Source organism: Castor canadensis, chromosome 12 (genome assembly GCF_047511655.1).
Source record: "Castor canadensis chromosome 12, mCasCan1.hap1v2, whole genome shotgun sequence".
Classification (NCBI taxonomy): Eukaryota; Metazoa; Chordata; class Mammalia; order Rodentia; family Castoridae; genus Castor; species Castor canadensis.
Window position 1 is genome coordinate 83,512,852 of NC_133397.1, and position 17,575 is coordinate 83,530,426.

Genomic DNA, 17,575 nt, shown 5'->3' on the forward strand with positions numbered 1-17,575 from the left:
TGCATCACCACACCCAGCTTTTTTCCATTGAGATGGAATCTCAGAAATCTCCCTCTCCACCTCCCCTCCCATGAGCCTTCCTATCTCAGCTCCTTAGCTTGCAATGCCAGCATTACCAGCATTTGCTCTCAGTAGCATTTGCCTGGCCTAACCTTGAGTCCTTGAACCACTGGTGCCCAGCATGCTTTGGTTATATTTGAGATATGGTTTGCTATTTATGACCACACCAGCCTGAACCACAATCCTTCTATAGCTGGGATGAGAGGCATAAGCCACCACACCCGACTAAAGCTAGGGAAACTTTTTAAATTACTCCTTTGCCCTAAGCAATATACACTAGTAGGGAATACTGTGAGGCAGAGATAGTAGGGAGGGAAAACACCTGTGCTCACCATCCCAGCACCTGTGGGAAGGGTACCACCAGCTCACCATATTTAGGCTCCCATGAATCTCAAGGGAGACTCATGGGAGTCCAGCTACCAAGGTTATATACTTATGATGGTACCTTCAATCCGGGGGAAAAGGGCGGAGCTCAACACCCAGCCAACAGTCCAGAAAAAAAGCAAAAGAGAGGACCAGAGCTCCACTCATCATTGCCATAGCCTCAACATCAACAGGGAGAGTTCAATATCCTGAGGTGCCTCCAGGCTCAATTGATCCAACTCCAGGATACTGGAGACCTCACAGGTCTGCGAGTATCACAGAGATATCTCAGTTCACACTAAGAACAGAGGGGGGAGGGGTATGGAAGCTCACATGTGGGGACAGGGACAGAGTAGAAGCTAGTGCCCTTAAAGTAGCCTTTCTGCTTACTTTTTTGGCTCTCTGATGCCTTCCTCTACCTGCAGGTCCCTCTGAAACAGAGGCTTGGAATCCATCTCTCCCTGATGTTTTGAGGATGAGGTAGAAGGATGTTTTGATGGTTAGAACAGAGGTAAATGCTGTTAGAGCTGTGGTGATGTTAACAGTGAGCTTGTGTTGTGAGCATCCCCTTTAATGTTCATTTTTCCTTTAAATGTGCTGAGTTATTGGGAGCTGCCAGCAAGTAAACTCCCTAATTAACAACTCTGAGACCATTCCCTGGGGCCCTGGTGTCTTGAAAAAGGACTACCAGCCAGGCAGCCAGACTCCCCTCATACAAGTGCCAGCTGCTTTGGACATTCTATGGACAAATAGAGGAAGCTACATGACAACCACAGCTTGCTGCCAAAACAGAACTCTGCTGCCTGAAGGCACTGGCCCAGCACACACCTTGCACCAGAATTCTGCCATCACAAGGCTCTGTAAACTCTAGATGCCTCTACAGCCATTTCCATCCAGGCCAGAAAGGGGAGACCTTCCCTGGTGGCCCAACAGAAGGCTTGTGATTCGTGCAAACACAGTCCTTTATTTGCCTAAGAGAGCTGCCATGCCTGGTGATGTGAGGAACTCTGCCATGATTGGTGTCCACACAGTTCTATTTGCATGAAAGGACTGTCAGGATGGGTGCCGCACAACCTTTCTGACTAAGACTTTTACTCAGCTCAATTTGAGAGTCAGCCAGGAGATACCCTCCTGTGCTGCCCTGGTGTTTTAAGTCCAATAAAGTCTTCTGGATAGTGGTCTTTTCTTGCCTATTTTTGATTTTTATTATTAGTGAGAGTGGCTGAGCTGGTAATATGAAGAAAGCAGAAGAGGCTAGCAGCTGTGGAGGCAGCAGCAGCAGGGGAGCAACAGTGGCCATGACAGCAGGGCTAGCAGCAGCAGGAGCAGCAACAGAGCTGTGCTAGTGGCCAAGGCAGCCCTTGTCCAGGCAGAGTAGCAGGCAGTGGCAGAAGCAGAAGTGACAGCAGAAGTAAAAGTAAAAGGCAATGGCAGAACTGAAAGCAGTGGCAGACCACTGCCTTGGCAGTAGCAAAGTCAGCAGTGGCAGTGGTGACAGCAGCCATGGTATACATGACAGGAAGAAGCTACACAGACAGTAGGGATGGCAGAGAGAAAGTGAGAAATGGTAGGAATCTGAGGGTGAGGATAGATGATTGTAAAGAGCTGAAAGGAACAGAAACTGGAGACCCTAAGTCACAAAGCAGCTTACGCATGCTACTAGTAGTGAAGAGTAACCAAAAAAATCCCTTATGGATCAAGATATCACACTAAGTTGCTGGGGATATAGTTCAGTGGTAGAGCACTTGCCTAGACTGCACTAAATTCTGGGTTTAATCCCTTGCAATGCAACAATAAATAATTGACAGAAGTACATATATACATAAGATTTTTTCTTGCTATAGTTTGTATATGGAATATTCCCCAAAGACCCATGTGTTAAAGGTTGGGTCCCCAAATTAGTATAATCAGAAATGAAAAAGGGGAGATAACAACAAACACCAAGCAAATCCAGGGAACCATCAGGGACTAATTGGAGAACCTATGCTCAAATAAATTGGAAAATCTTGAAGAAATGGACAAATTTCAAGATACCGATGACCATCCAAAACTGAACCAAGAGGATATTAACCACCTAAACAGATCTATAACGTGTAATGAAATTGAAACAGCCATGAAGAGTCTCACAGAAAGAAAAGTTCAGGACCTCATGGATTCTCCACTGAACTCTACCAGACTTTTAATGAAGAACTAACACCAACACTCCTTAACTTTTCCATGAAATAGAAAGGGAAGGAACAATGCCTAACTCATTCTATGAAGCCAGTATCAGACGTATCCTAAAACCAGACAAGGACACATCCAAAAAGAAGACCACAAGCCAATCTTCTTAATGAACACTCATGTAAAAATCCTCAACAAAATAATGGCAAACTGAATCTAACAACATATCAGAAAGATCATTCCCCACGACCACATCAGCTTCATCCCAAGGATGCAGGGATGGTTCAATATACCCAAATCTATAAATGTAATATAGCACATTAGTAGAAGCAAAGACAAAAACCACGTGATCATCTCAACAGATGCAGAAAAAGGCTTCAGTACAATTCAACACCATTTCATGATAAAAACGCTATGGAAACTAGAAATAGAAGGAATGTACCTCTACATTATGAAGGTTATCTATGACAACTCAATGGAGGAGAACTGAAACCATTTGCCCAAAAGTCAGGCATGAGACAAGGGTGCCCACTCTCCCCACTCCTATTCAACATAGTCCTGGAATCCCTAGCTGAGCAATAAGGCAAAAAGAAGGAATAAAAGGAATACAAAAAGGTAAAGAAGTAGTCAAACTATCCCTACTTGCATATGACATGATCTTATACCTTAAAGACCCGAAAAACTCCACCCAAAAACTCCTAGACACCACAAACAGCTTCAACAAAGTATCACGATATAGAGTCAACTTATAAAAATCATCAGTGTTTCTATACACCGACAATGAGCACATTGAGAAAGAATAAAGGAAAATAATTTCATTTACAATCACATCAAAAAACATTAAATACCATTAAATACTTAGGAATAAACTTAATAATGGATGTAAATGACCTATATAAGGAGAACTAAAAACTATTGAAAAACAGATCTAAAAAGACTACAGAAGGTGGAAAGATCTCCCATGCTCATGGATTAGCAGAATCAACATAGTAAAATGGCTATACTGCCAAAAGCAATCTACATGTCCAATGCAATTCCCATCAAAATCCCAATGACATTCATCATAGAGATTAAAAAATCTACCCTAAAGTTCATTTGGAAACACAAGAGACTGTGAATAGCTAAGGCAATACTGAGCAAAAAGATCAACACTGGAGGTATCACCATACCTGGTTTCAAACTATACTACAGAGCCATAGCAAAGAAAACAGCATGGGACTGGAATGCGCGCAGCGCATCTGGCAGTATGTCTACTCCAAAGACCAGATGTAGACCTTCTTCTAGGAGGTGTGGCAGCCAGCCCTCCCACCAGTTCCCAGTTTTCCTGGCTGATCCCTCTCTCCTCTGCTTCCTTCCTGGTCAGGCTTCCCTGTTCCCTGTCTGCATTTGGCTAGGGCCTGCTGCCTTTCCACTTGTCTCTGTGTGTACCCACACAGCCATCAGAAGTCAGGCTGTACGTCCCAGAAAGCTGAATCTTAGGTAAAGAAACTGCAGCAGGTAATGGGATAGAGCCCTCAGGAAGGAACACAGGATGCAGCTACCTGTGCTCAAAGCAGGGCTTTAGGTTTGGGAAGAACCTTTTAGGGCTGAGCATGTTGACTTTGCCCATGACAGTGACTCTGCCATTTCTCCTAGCATCCTGCTCCTCTGAAGGAGGCCGTGCTCAACCCCAGTAAGAAACTGGAAGGGTGAGGAGGTGTTCTTTCACACCTTCACTGTACCAGCCCTGCTTACCTCCATGCAGGCCATGCTCAGCCCGTGAGGGGCCCCTGAGTCTCCATCCTCACTGTGGCTGTCCTTTTGATTTCCCTGGAGAGGTAGCCTCTCTATCCCCTCAGTGGCTTTCCCTTTAGGAAGTCCCTCATGTTCTGTTTCAGGGTAGATATCACAAATATCCTAGGGTCCCTTCCAGGGCTGAGGAGGGCCCCATGCCTCGGTGGTTGAGGTGAAGTATTTCTGACCTGGTGACAGGTACACAACCAGGGATGGACCACAGGAGTGGTTTTAGACTCCAGGGATGGGGTCAGTCAGGCTGTCCTCATCAGGAGGGTTTCTCCATGCCACACTCCATCATACATGTGGACATTGCCAGCCATGCCATCTCTTGCTATCTCTAACTGCATTCTCCACGTCTGCTTGTTCCCTTTAGATCTCAGCCTCAGGAGCAGCTGGGTTTCATATGGAATGGGTGAGGCCTCAAGAGGGTGACTGTGGGAAGAGATGAGCTCGTGAGCAAGTGGACATGAGCACATGGGAGACGTGCTCGGTGTTGGAAGTGTCTTAGCAAGCATGGCACCTGGCACAGGTGATGCAGCATCTAGACTACGTGGAGGAGCAACTGGAACAGCCATCAACATGTACCAGAAGGAAGAGGCCTCCACGTTTGTTCACAGTCAGACCCCAGACACCCAGGTTTGAGATGCCTGCGCCTTCATGATGACACCTTATTCCCATTCTAGGTTAGATGTTAGTAAAACAACTGCCTTGATTCTTCTCCCTGGGGTAGGCCCTTTCCCTATAGTGTCTTTGGTTTTGGCCATGCAACTTGCTTGTGTCAACAGACATCAGTAACATTGCAGAAGCAGAGGCCTGGAAAGTTATTGTGCACTGTAACTTGCCCTCCTCCCTATCTGTTCTTAGTATTGTGTGAGTGAGCCCATGCTACCCTGTTAAATAATGAGTGCAAGGTGGCCAGCTCACCCCATCACACAGGTGACACTGAGCCAGTAGCTACATGCATGAGTGTGACCACCTCACCCTATTCAGTTCCTGTCCAGCTGACTCAAATAGAACTGCTCAGCTGGCTCCCAGAATTGTGAGAAATAATAAACTGTGTTGTCACTACAGGTACTCAATGAGAATTTTATAGAGATGATACTGGATAGGGTCAACCAAAATGTACAGGAGACACTCAAGAAATTCCCAGACAACAAAAACAGAGAATTTGAAAAAGCAAAAGAAGAAATAAAGGAAACCATAGAAGCACTGTATAAACACCAAAGTGAAAGAGAGAACACGATGAATAAATGGATAAATGAACTCAGGACAAAAATAGACAACATTAAAGAGGAAACTACCCAGGATATGGAAAACCTCAGAAAAAAGAACGAAACAGAACTGCAAAACAAAACGGAAGGCCAATCCAGTAGAATAGAACAAACAGAAGACAGAATCTCCAAAAAGGAGAACTATAGGCCAATCTCCTTCATGAACATTGACACAAAAATCCTCAACAAAATAATGGCAAACTGAATTCAACAACACATCAAAAAGATTATTCACCACAACCAAGTAGGCTTCATCGCAGAGATGCAGGGGTGGTTCAACATATGAAAATCAATAAATGTAATAAACCACATTAACAGAAGCAAAGACAAAAACCACTTGATCATCTCAATAGATGCAGAAAAAGCCTTTGATAAGATCCAACATCATTTCATGATAAAAGCTCTAAGAAAACTAGGAATAGAAGGAAAGTACCTCAACATTATAAAAGCTATATATGACAAACCTACAGCCAGCATTATACTTAATGGAGAAAAACTGAAATCATTCCCTCTAAAATCAGGAACCAGACAAGGATGCCCACTATCTCCACTCCTATTCAACATAGTACTGGAATTCCTAGCCAGAGCAATAAGGCAAGAAGAAGGAATAAAAGGAATACAAATAGGTAAAGAAACTGTCAAAATATCCCTATTTGCAGATGACATGATCCTATACCTTAAAGACCCAAAAAACTCTACTCAGAAGCTTCTAGACATCATCAATAGCTATAGCAAAGTAGCAGGATATAAAATCAACATAGAAAAATCATTAGCATTTCTATACGCTAACAATGAGCAAACTGAAAAAGAATGTATGAAAACAATTCCATTTACAATAGCCTCAAAAAAAGTCAAATACCTAGGTGTAAACCTAACAAAAGATGTGAAAGACCTCTACAAGGAAAACTATACACTTCTGAAGAAAGAGATTGAGGAAGACTATAGAAAGTGGAGAGATCTCCCATGCTCGTGGATTGGTAGAATCCACATGGTAAAAATGTCTATACTCCCAAAAGTAATCTACATGTTTAATGCAATTCCCATCAAAATTCCAATGACATTCATTAAAGAGATTGAAAAATCTACTGTTAAATTTATATGGAAACACAAGAGGCCACGAATAGCCAAGGCAATACTCAGTCGAAAGAACAATGCAGGAGGTATCACAATACCTGACTTCAAACTATATTACAAAGCAATAACAATAAAAACAGCATGGTACTGGCACAAAAACAGACATGAAGACCAGTGGAACAGAATAGAGGACCCAGATATGAAGCCACACAACTATAACCAACTTGTCTTCGACAAAGGAGCTAAAAATATACGATGGAGAAATAGCAGCCTCTTCAACAAAAACTGCTGGGAAAACTGGTTAGCAGTACTCAGAAGGACAGGTAGAGAGAGCTGCCTCAGTGCCCTCCAAAGCTTCTACCTAGCCCAGGATAAAAACCAGAGTCATCTCCCTACACTGATCTCCTCCCATTTTCCCCTCACTAGCTCAGCTCCAGGCTGCTGACCTCTCAACATTTCTTTCTCCAACATGTCAGATAAGCTCCTGCCTCCTGATCTTTGCACTTGTCATCCTGTGGCCTGGAGTACCTTCCACCTTAAAGCTGCCATCTGCCTTCAAGGCTGTTTTGTTTTGTGATTTCATGCTGGGGTTGGAACCCAGGGCCTCTGACATACTGGGCAAGGGCTCTTCCACTGAGCTATGCCCAATACTTCCACAGCTCCCTTTTGTTTTCAATGCTAAAGTCACCTTCTTGGGAAAGCCTCCTCTGATCATTCCCCACACCCACACACAAGCCCTAACCACAGTGGACAACCTAGATGTTGTTGAGTGTTCTTTTTGTTCTTTTGTCTACCTGCGTCACCAGGACAGGTACTTGTTTCTGTTTGGTTCATGCCATGATATCAAGTGTCTGCTAGCCGGTAGGCATTCAGTTAATATTTGTGAACAAAGGAAAGGAAAAAGGCAGGCAGAAATGCAGCTACCTGCTCAAGACCCTTAGCCGGTAGTTGTATACAAACACTGGAGGCTTTGCTACTCATAGGTTAAGATATTACCATATAAAAGTCCCTTTGCACATATGTGCGTAGGTACACAGTCAAGGCTCACCTACACACTCAGGTCTGCCCACCCAACCTCGGGATCCCAGTGAATAAGCCCCAAACTTCACCACAAGCCCCACATAGAGGAAATTTCCCAGACTGGTGTTGAATTCTTATTGTGTTTCGAGCTAGGTGCTGAGGCTATAGATGCATAAGGCAGACATGGCCCCTTCCTGCCCTCCTGGAGATAACATTTTAAGGAGGAGGTGCAATAAACAAAGAGAACCACCTGATCCTTACAGATTATGAAGGAAATAGAGTGGTATCAGGAGAGAGGAGAGGTTCCTATAGCTAGTATGGTCACCTTCTCTGACAAGGTCGCATTTGAGCCAAGATCAGAAAGATGAGGGGACAGCTTTGCAAAAAGCCCAGTGTGACGTTTGGGGGTGAGGGGATCAGGTACAGGAACAGCATATTTAAGAGCACTGAAGCCTAACAAGCTTTGCTTATGAAAGGAAATTTGCTCCATCAGCTAGCTCATCCCTTCCACTGGCTTTCCCTCAAGCCTAACAATTCCCCTTTGCCCTGTCCCTCTATTTTCCTTGACAAGCTTGTATAAGCATAAGCTAATCTGCTTATGCATCAATCGAGGATCTGTTAAATGTATTAGCATTTAAGATAAGGTGTGATTGGGGGAGGAGGAGAAATTAGGAGAGATGCATGGATGGAGAGAGAGAGAGAGAGAGAGAGAGAGAATCTTTTAATCACATAACTCCTAATTGTCTACATCAAACTTCCTGAGTTGAAATTATCTCCCTCATCTTGATAGGGATCAGGTTACACAACTGCATACATGAATCAAAACTCAGAAAGTAGGCTGGAAGCATGGCTGAAATGATAGAATGCCTGCCTTGCAAGGGAGAAGCCGAGTTCAAACCCTAGTACTGCAAAAAACAAGCAAACAAAAGCCACCAACACCAGCAACAAACAATGTTCAGACTGTGCAGTTAAGATTGGTTCTTTTTGTTACATTTCCCCCTTCCCATAAAGCACCATTAATATTGAGCCCTCCTTATTGATCTGCATGCAGAATGTTTAGGCTGTGACCATCCTGATACTGCAATTTATTTCGAAAGACATCCAAAGTATAACTTTGGTTAAATGTGTAAGAAAAATGATCTTTTCTATCAAAGTATTTGTTACCCTCTTAGATTACTTAAAAATTCCTCAGGTCACCATCTTAGATGACTTGCATGTTTAAAGGGTCCTTGCTGCTTCTTCTAGATTCCTGTATGACTCCATTGCCTGCCAAACTATATGCCCTAACCCATCCCCCAAGCCTTTTAGCCAATAGAGGGAGATTGTGAACCTTTGACCTGGACAAAGCCCAGGTGAAGGGCAGGTACAACTGCATCAGGGATATAAGGAGGAGCCACTGTCAGCCATTGTGTGCTTGTGTGTTTGCTTAGCAGGAGTGAGCACATGCTTGCACCCTCTTGATCAAGAGAAAATTGTCTTGTAAAGATTTTCTGTCTCTTGTGTGTCTGTTTTCGGCACCACAATTCTTTGGAATTGTTTAATTCCAACAATTGGAAGGATAGAGAGGGACAGACGGTTAAGTAGATAGATGCAGGCAATTCTTGTTATTCACAATAGTTCTGGAAAATCTCTGAAAACACTGAATTAGCAATTCACTGAATTAGTGAACCATTGACCCTAGAGTAAATAGGATTTAGGTTCCTGCCAGACTCTCCCATTTTCTTCCAGTGATAATATGTAACAGTTTTATGTGTGTTTATGTTTTAAGATACATTGTTAGGCTAGGGATGTAGTTCAGTGGTAGAGCACTTGCTTAGCATACAGAAGACACTGGGTTTCATCCACAGAATTCCGACGCCCCCCCCCACGACAAAAACCCCCAAGTTCGTGAATATATATTATTGATTTAGAGAAAGATCTTGAACAGGAGTCAGGAGAGGTCTGTGTCAGGACAGCTGGATGCTTTGTTGCTGGTGTTGGGAGGGCTAGACTTGAATGGGTCCTGGATGTTCCACAGTCACAGGCAAGTACTCCCATGATCACAACAGGGATGCATCTAACAGGGATGCAAATCAGGGATTCTTTGGAGAAGAGTGTTTAAAAATAGTGCTTTTTAGCTGGGAGTGGGTGACTCGTCTCTGAAATACCAGCACTCAGGAGACTGAGACAGTAGAATCAAGAATTTGAAGTCAGCCTGGGATGCCTGTCTCAAAAAAAGAAAAAAATAGAAGTCTGTTTTTAATGTTTATTTTGTTTTAAAGAGCCTATTCCTTAAAGATGTTTCAAATGACTTGTGAAGACTACTAGGTATTGACCTTAGAGAAATGGAAATTCACACTCAAAGGAAAACTACACAGATCTATTCGTAATTGTCAAAAATTCAAGTAATGCAAACATTTCTCACCAGATGGACAGGTACACTGTGGTACCACCTGCTTGCAAGGAGTCCTACTAAGTAGTAAAATGGACTGAAATGTGAGTGCACAAAGTAGCCTGGAGGCCTCTCAAAGGGCACATGCTGAGTGAGCACAGCCAGCCCGAGCCTTGGGCTGTGAACCAAGGTTCCATCAGACCTGCAGGATGGAGGACAGGTCTGTGGGGGATGGGGGAATTGGGGACGACAGTCTGCATTGATGGAGGTCATGTAATCCACTATGCATTTATCAAAGCAGAATATTTCACTAGGATGGTATACAAAGTTTTGGTTTGTATGTAAATTAAATCTCCTTTTTTTAATAAGGTGGAAAGACCTGGAAATATGATGTTTTGCATGAAAAAAATAACTAACACAGGAGCAGTGACTAAGGGTCCTCTAGACTCCTGTCTCCTCTTCCCTGACCCTCACACAGCCCCTCCTCCAGCTTCCAGGCCTGTGCCACCATCTGTCAACTGCTCCCCAGCACTGAAACCACAGTCAGCAGGTAGTGGTGCCCAACTCAATGCTGGGTTCCCCAGTGATGACCCTTCCTTCCTGCTTGGACCTCATACATCTGTTTCTAAGCAAAGTTCTGATTTGCTTCCTCCTGCTCTCTCCTGCCCACCCACCGCCCATCGCCCTTCTCCTCTTACCTGCCAGATCTCAGGCCTGGCATTGGTTTGTGCTGCCAGCATCATCCACCACCACTATGATCTCCACCAAGTGTTTCTATAATACACCCTGAGATCCAGATAGAACTCACTTTGTTGGCTGAACCTCAGTCAGTTTCTACTTGAGCCAAGTAAACTCTATGATCAGCAAGCCGCTCCTAGGCAATTCTTCCTCAAGGCCTCCCTTGCTAGAGAACCTACTGTGGCTCCCTGTGCCTCCCTCATTGAATCTAAACAGCTCTTCCCTCTACTCTTATTGAGCTGTGTTATTTGCCTTCCTTCAAATTCATTTCTATGCTTTTATCCACACAGTGCCCTCCACTTAGCATGCCTTCCCCCTTTTCCCTTGGCTCCATCTTCCCAACTCTTGTCAGCCCTGCCTGGAAGACTCCTGGAACTGCACCAACAGGACAAGGCAGCAAAGTGGGAGCTTATCTGGGAGCTGTGGGATAGCAAGGCTTGGTCTCTGGGGAAAGAAGCTATGGCAGGAAGCACAGTTTGGGGAGCCCCACCCCACACTGGCAACAGGTGCACCCTGGGTAATCAAAAAAGGTTAGGGAAAACAGGAGGTGGGAGAGACTGGCCTTTGGGAGCCAGTCCAGGACCACAGCTGAAATTGGCATCTCAGATCCAAGGCTACTGCCAGAAGCTAGGACTTGCGTGTGCGTCGCAGCTTTGTCCCACCTTTACTGCCCCAAATGAATGAGAATGACAAGCAGAGTGACAATAGCAAAACTAAACACTGCCATGCCATCCTTTTTTTTAATTTTTATTTTTTTATTATTCATATGTGTATACAATGCTTGGGTCATTTCTACCCCTGCCCCCACCCCCTCCCTTACCACCCGCTCTGCCCCCTCCCTCTTCCCCCCACCCCCTCGATACTCAGCAGAAACTATTTTGCCCTTATCTCTAATTTTGTTGAAGACAGAGTATAAGCAATAATAGGAAGGAACAAGGGTTTTTGCTAGTTGAGATAAGGATAGCTATACAGGGAGTTGACTCACATTAATTTCCTATGCGTGTGTGTTACCTTCCAGGTTAATTTTTTTTTATCTAACCTGGAGCAGGTCTTCGTGCTGTTCTTCCTCTGCCGGCCAAGCAGGCATGCATCTGTTGCTCTCAGAAGAGCTGTGCCCATCAGCAGCATCCCAGTGCACCAAGGAACTAAATGTGTTGGGCTGGACCATGACCTACAGACTCATGTGTCTTGGCCCTGGCCGTTCCTTGCCTCCTTTTCAGCTCTTACATACATAAAGAATTATCGACAGTCTCTTCATCTGTACACATACACGGCAACCATACTGACCACAACCACCAGGCCACGATCTGCCTCACCACAGCCAACCTGCCTTAATTCCCTCAACATATCCCCTAACTCCTAAGTGACCTGGCCCTGTCTAATCCTACATGTCCTCAACAGCAAAGTGTCAGAGAAAAGCCAAAGCGCTTGCTATGTACAAGGAGCCACAGTGACAGAAACAGGCTCATCAATACAAGCCCTTTCCACAACCATCACCTGGTGATCAGCAGTACGGACACTGCTGCTATGGTTTGAATATGGATAGAATGCCCCTCAAAGGTTCATAGGTTCCCATTACAGCAGTGGTGTAATGGTGGAAATATTAAGAGCAAGGCCAAATGGAAGGTAATTAGGTCAGTGGAACTTCACAGCATCTTGGGTCCATTAAATTCCCAGATGAAACTGTTTCTGGTCATTTGGACCTCCTCACCCAATGGAAACCTCTGGCTGAGTAACAGGTCACAATAGTGGCTGAGAGGCTGATCCCACTAATCAGGGTAAATTGAGTTGATGCTCAATGAACACGGTGTGAGGACCAGATCGAGAGCCCAGAGATTCCCTAGGCAGACAGATTCACAGGATCTTTGTTTGAGGAAGACTGTATCAATCCCAAAACACAGATACACCAATGATCTATAGGCACAGTTCTTTGGAATCTTCTCCCAGGAAATGAAGCCCCTGTGGCCAAGATGCTAGAAGACAGAGTCACATGAGTGGACCTGGGAAGGGGCAAGCCATGACTATTAACTTAAGCCTCATGACCAGGCACCACAGCACCTGTGTCTTATGCTGCCTTGTCCCTTATTTTTCTCTCCCAGTTCCTTATAAGGAGACCATATACTGGTGAGTGATTCAAGTTTCGGGGGTGTGTAAGGTTGCACCAACATCACCCCTTGAGGGCATATAGCTCTTGGGACTTTCTCTGTCACTTGTGGGATTCAGGACATGGAATTGGGAATTTTCATTTATAAAAGGACAAAAATGGATGCATATTGGTCAGCATGATAACTGTGCTGGGTATTTTTGGCTTTCCCTCCTTCCAACCTGTGCTCTTCTCCACCTGCTGATGAATTGCACCAAAGACTTTCTTACCTTCTAGCTGCTTCTTAGATTTGCCCAATTAGCCTTTGGTAGAGGCCAGGACATTTGGGCAAATCTCTAATCCTCATTACTTGGGAAGTGACCATCTGGAGGATCATACCTTTCAGACTTGCTGGGGAAAAAATTTGAAGGCCCCTCCTCAACTAATGACGATGAATGGTGACATGTGCCTGTCATCCTATTCAGGGAAGCATACATGGGTGGATCACGGTCCTGGCCGGCCCACCATAATGAGAGACCTTATGTCAGAAATAACCAACTCTAGACAAGGCTGGTGGAGTACCTGAGATGGTGGAGAACTTCCTTACCAACCATAAGGCCCTAAGTTCAACATCCCCATGCCACACAGAAAAAAGCCCCTTGGATCACTCTGGAAACAAAAAAAAAAGCCCCTTGTAAGAGATTCAAGGGGAGGATCACCAGAGTGTTGACTCTGCTGATTTCCTGTTGGGTTGTTAAGATGTCCTTTACCCCTTCCCAGATGGGTCCATCCTGTCAGAAGGTCTCTCTTGATTTCCTTGTGATTTTCTTATTTCAACTTTCTTTCTTTACTCAGAGAAGAGGATTGAGTCCAGAGCCAAATGCATGCTTTGCAGGTGCTTGGCCAATGAGCTAATCCCCAGGCCCCTTGGTCTTTGATACTGCACCTCCACTAATCAGAACTGCTTCATATACTTGCATGTGGCAGGGAACTTCAACTTTCTTCCTTAGCTTCCCCTAACACTGCTCACACCTTCATAAACAACATCCCTTCATTACATTCTCAATTACCACATTTCCTTCTCCTGTTAAAACCATCCTGATTGCTCATGAGGGAGAGGGGCAACTCCCCCCCCATCACCTCGCACAACACTCACCACTTTCTTTGTGTAATGCTCCACATATTACAAACTGAGAACGGTATGTGCTACATTCATATTCTCTTCTCACTCCTCCACTGTGATCTTGTAGGGGGCAGAGTCCATTCCTGACTCATCTTTGGATGTCTCATTCTATTTTGATGTGTCTACATGTCAAGTTTTTGATTATTGTCTGTCCAATGAATGACTGAATAAATGAATCAGTGCTTTATTAACTCCAAAAATACATCACTTGTTTGGTTTGTCTGGAGCTAATGTGACTTTCCTGAACAACTCCTTAGTGCCCTGTTACCATAATCAGTAAAGCTCTCTTTCTTAGTTCATTCAAGATTGGGAAAAGAAGGTAAACATTTTTATAAAATACACCTTATAGCCACAAATCCAATTATCTCTACATGATGTCTGGATTAAGAATATCCTGGCATCACGGTTTAGACTTCTGGATTGGCTGCTCCCTGGACCTGGTTTAGAAATAGCCATAGATTTTCAGTTCTTCTGCAAATTTTCTGAGATTCTTTTCCTCAGACTTTTGCTACCATGTCTTCCCATTCATTGTAAAGTTATTGTATTTCATGTTTGCTGGGGGATATCTAAAATAAAAAAACAAAAACCATGCTTTCACATATGAAATTGATTTTGCCACTAAACACAGTACCTCTGGGAAATTCCTCCCTTCCTCTCTCCCTTTCTCATAACTATCTCAGGAGATCCACAGCTTTGATTCAACTCCTTGGGGTACAGCCATCATCCTGACCACTTATTTGGTACCATGAATTGCATGGAAAGAGAATGGAGGCCCGAATGGATGAGCCCAGGTCAGAGTTGAAAAGTAGGCCCGGCTTATTTTCAGGACCTATTAAATCCTCTATCTCAGCTTCTACCAAATCCAATCCCACTTGGACGCAGGGGCCCCATTCCTGAATCTATGGAGAAACTAAATGTGAGGTAGTGGTGTCTGACCTGAATGGGTGACTAGTCCCAAGGGCACCGACATTTACAAAAACCAATGATATCTATGGAGAAATTTTTATACTGTAGCTTCAGAGCCAGAGTGTGGGGTGGAGGTGGGAGAAGGACACTTCGCCCCTCATGACTCATCTCATCCCCTTTTCTGCGCAGAAGCTGAGCATCCAACAGAGGGCTGGGCAGAACCTGAGGGGTCTGGAGGTAGCTGCTGGAACTCTGTGATCAGCAATGTGTGTTTCCATAGATGCAGGATGAGGCTCACAATGGCAACTGTGCACAGGCATGATCTGTACACTACTTCCTTCCTAGTGCCGCCCAAGGTTCCCACTCTATTCTTGGAGCTGGTTGTCCAGAAAGATAATCAGAATAGTAAATGAGTGGAACAACATGACCACTCTTGCAGTGACCCCTCCTGTGCCAGACACTAGCCCTTCACATACAGCATCACGGGGAAGTGCATGGAATGTTCTAGGAAGTGGTTGTTTACCAATCAGGGCCATGCTTCCTTCTGTATGCTAACACCCAGGGCAGCTGACTAGTGAGAACAAACTGAATTTAAGCCCTGCTCTCATCTTAGCCCAGGCCAGGGATCCCCAAAGCAGGGTGTGCAACAAAATCACCAGACAGTGCCTGAGAAACATTGCTCAGAAGATCAGGAGCACACTGGGTGATGATGAAACACAATCACACTTAACAGGACCCTGTGCCCTCTTCCTAAATCTGGGATCTGCAGAAAGGTCTAAGACAACATTGGTCCAAACACCTCGAAGGTCTTGGAAGGGAGGTGAATGCAAAGAGCCACTCACAATGCCTGTTTCCTCCTCATGTACACAGGGAAGAGCAGCACTAGCACCATGATCACAATGATTGCCGTCATCGTGATGGCAGCGATGATGATGTTCTTCTGCAGGAACTGAAGCATCACCCTGCACAGCGGACTCTTTCTTTGGAAATCTAAATGAGAAGACACAGAAAAAGTACACAAAGCAGTGACCCATAGGCATCCCTGCTGGATGACTGGCAACAAGGACCACATGTGAGGACAACCTCGTGGGTCTGCTCAGAGCAGGAATGAGAAAACTGGTACTAGTCACTGGTCACAGAAGTCCTGTCAGTGAAGGACCTGGCTTTCTTTAAGGTTATAGATTCATTACATGTCCACTGATAGGGGAGTTGCTGAGGGGAGGGGCTGGCAAGCAGGAAAGCAGTCAAAAAGAGGGTGCAACAAACCACAGTTTGTAGCAGGTGAGAAAAAAAAAAGAGGAGTCTTCCCAAGTGATAAAGAGGCCCTGTAGAGTGAAAAGTCCTTCTGCAAAGACATTTGGGGTAACTGGGGATGGGAGCCCAGGGTATAGCTCAGTGTTAGAACACATGCCTAACATGCAATAGCATCTGGGTTCAATACCCAGCAACATCAAAAAGAAAAAACCGTACGAAACCCAAAGCTCTTCTCTTCTGCTCCTTCCTCTGTGCACCAACTGTTTCAAGAAATTCCACTGTGCATATAATTTACATATGGGTAGAGATGTGGAGTTTAATCCTGACTGCATTGGGAGACAAGTAAAGCCCACCCCTAGGTGTGTCTGTGAGGACATTTCCAGAGACAATTACCATGGGAACAGAAATTGAGAGTTTAAGGTTTTCCCTGAAGTGTGCAGCACCATCTTAGGCTGCGGGCCTGATGGACTAAACATGGAAAACTGAGGAAGCCAGCCAGGCATTCTCCAGCTCTCTACTTCCGGGTGCTATGAGGGGAGGAACTTTGTTCCCCTCCACTCCTCCACCATGCTGTTGTGCCTCACCAAGGCCAAGAGATAAGGCAGCCAACAGACCCTGGGTAAACCATGAGCCAAAATTAAGGTTCCTTTTTTAAACTGTTTCTCTCTGGTATTTGCCACAGCCATGGAAACTGACTAACACAGTTAAGTTTGATTGGTTCCTAACTGTGACCACCAGAGGCTCACATATTCTAGAGGTGGTTCCAAGCTCTTACAGAAATCCTGAGGTTGGCTTTGGAATGGCACTGAACATACACCGGGGCGTTTAGACAACCCTAGCTAGATGTCAAAAGAACAGATCCAGGTGATGTCAGGTACTCCGTGAGCTTAGGTCACTCTATTTGTAATGTACCCAGTGAAGAAGAAGGTATCAGGGATTTAGGACACAGAGACAATGACAAGAATCAGCTGGTTTGGTGTAGAGAGATGCTGAGTAGAGCTGGTGACACAGGCACTAAAATGCTAGTCGAGGGCCTTTTTGGGTTATGGGGAGAATGAGGGACATGTCCAAAATCTTCATCTCTGCTGTCAAGAGGCAGCAGATAATTGGTTCTAAGAGCTTGCTAGGAAGAACCCAGAATTTAATTTCTGAAAGGCAGGAAGTTACAACCGGTTATTCCTTTGACACAGAGCGCTGATGAGGAGGGTACACAGGACTTGGTACCAGCATAGGCCAGTTTCTAGCCACTCTGAACAAGAACAGCTCATGTGGTTCAATAAGGAAGGAGATGCCACACATCAGAACTATGTTAG

The 17,575-nt window shown here is 44.7% G+C and overlaps 1 protein-coding gene across 19 annotated transcripts in view; it reads right to left on the bottom strand.

Moving 5' to 3' along the window:
* Positions 1–6,605: 6,605 nt before the first annotated feature.
* LOC109695322 (uncharacterized protein C2orf92-like) overlaps positions 6,606–17,575 on the bottom strand; it is a 113,862-nt gene continuing 102,892 nt past the window's right edge. For 18 of the 19 annotated variants that reach the window (XR_012439822.1, XR_012439821.1, XR_012439823.1 and 15 more), the window contains 2 exons: positions 15,851–15,998; positions 11,709–14,668 (listed from right to left, as the gene is read on the bottom strand). Coding sequence is in view for 16 of the 19 variants with exons in the window: in XM_074050284.1 (XP_073906385.1) it covers positions 14,611–14,668; positions 15,851–15,998 (206 nt within the window). In the remaining 3 variants the exon portion in view is untranslated. Of the gene's footprint in view, positions 9,931–11,708; positions 14,669–15,850; positions 15,999–17,575 lie in introns of those variants that run through there. The other variant, XM_074050274.1, reaches the window with a different exon arrangement.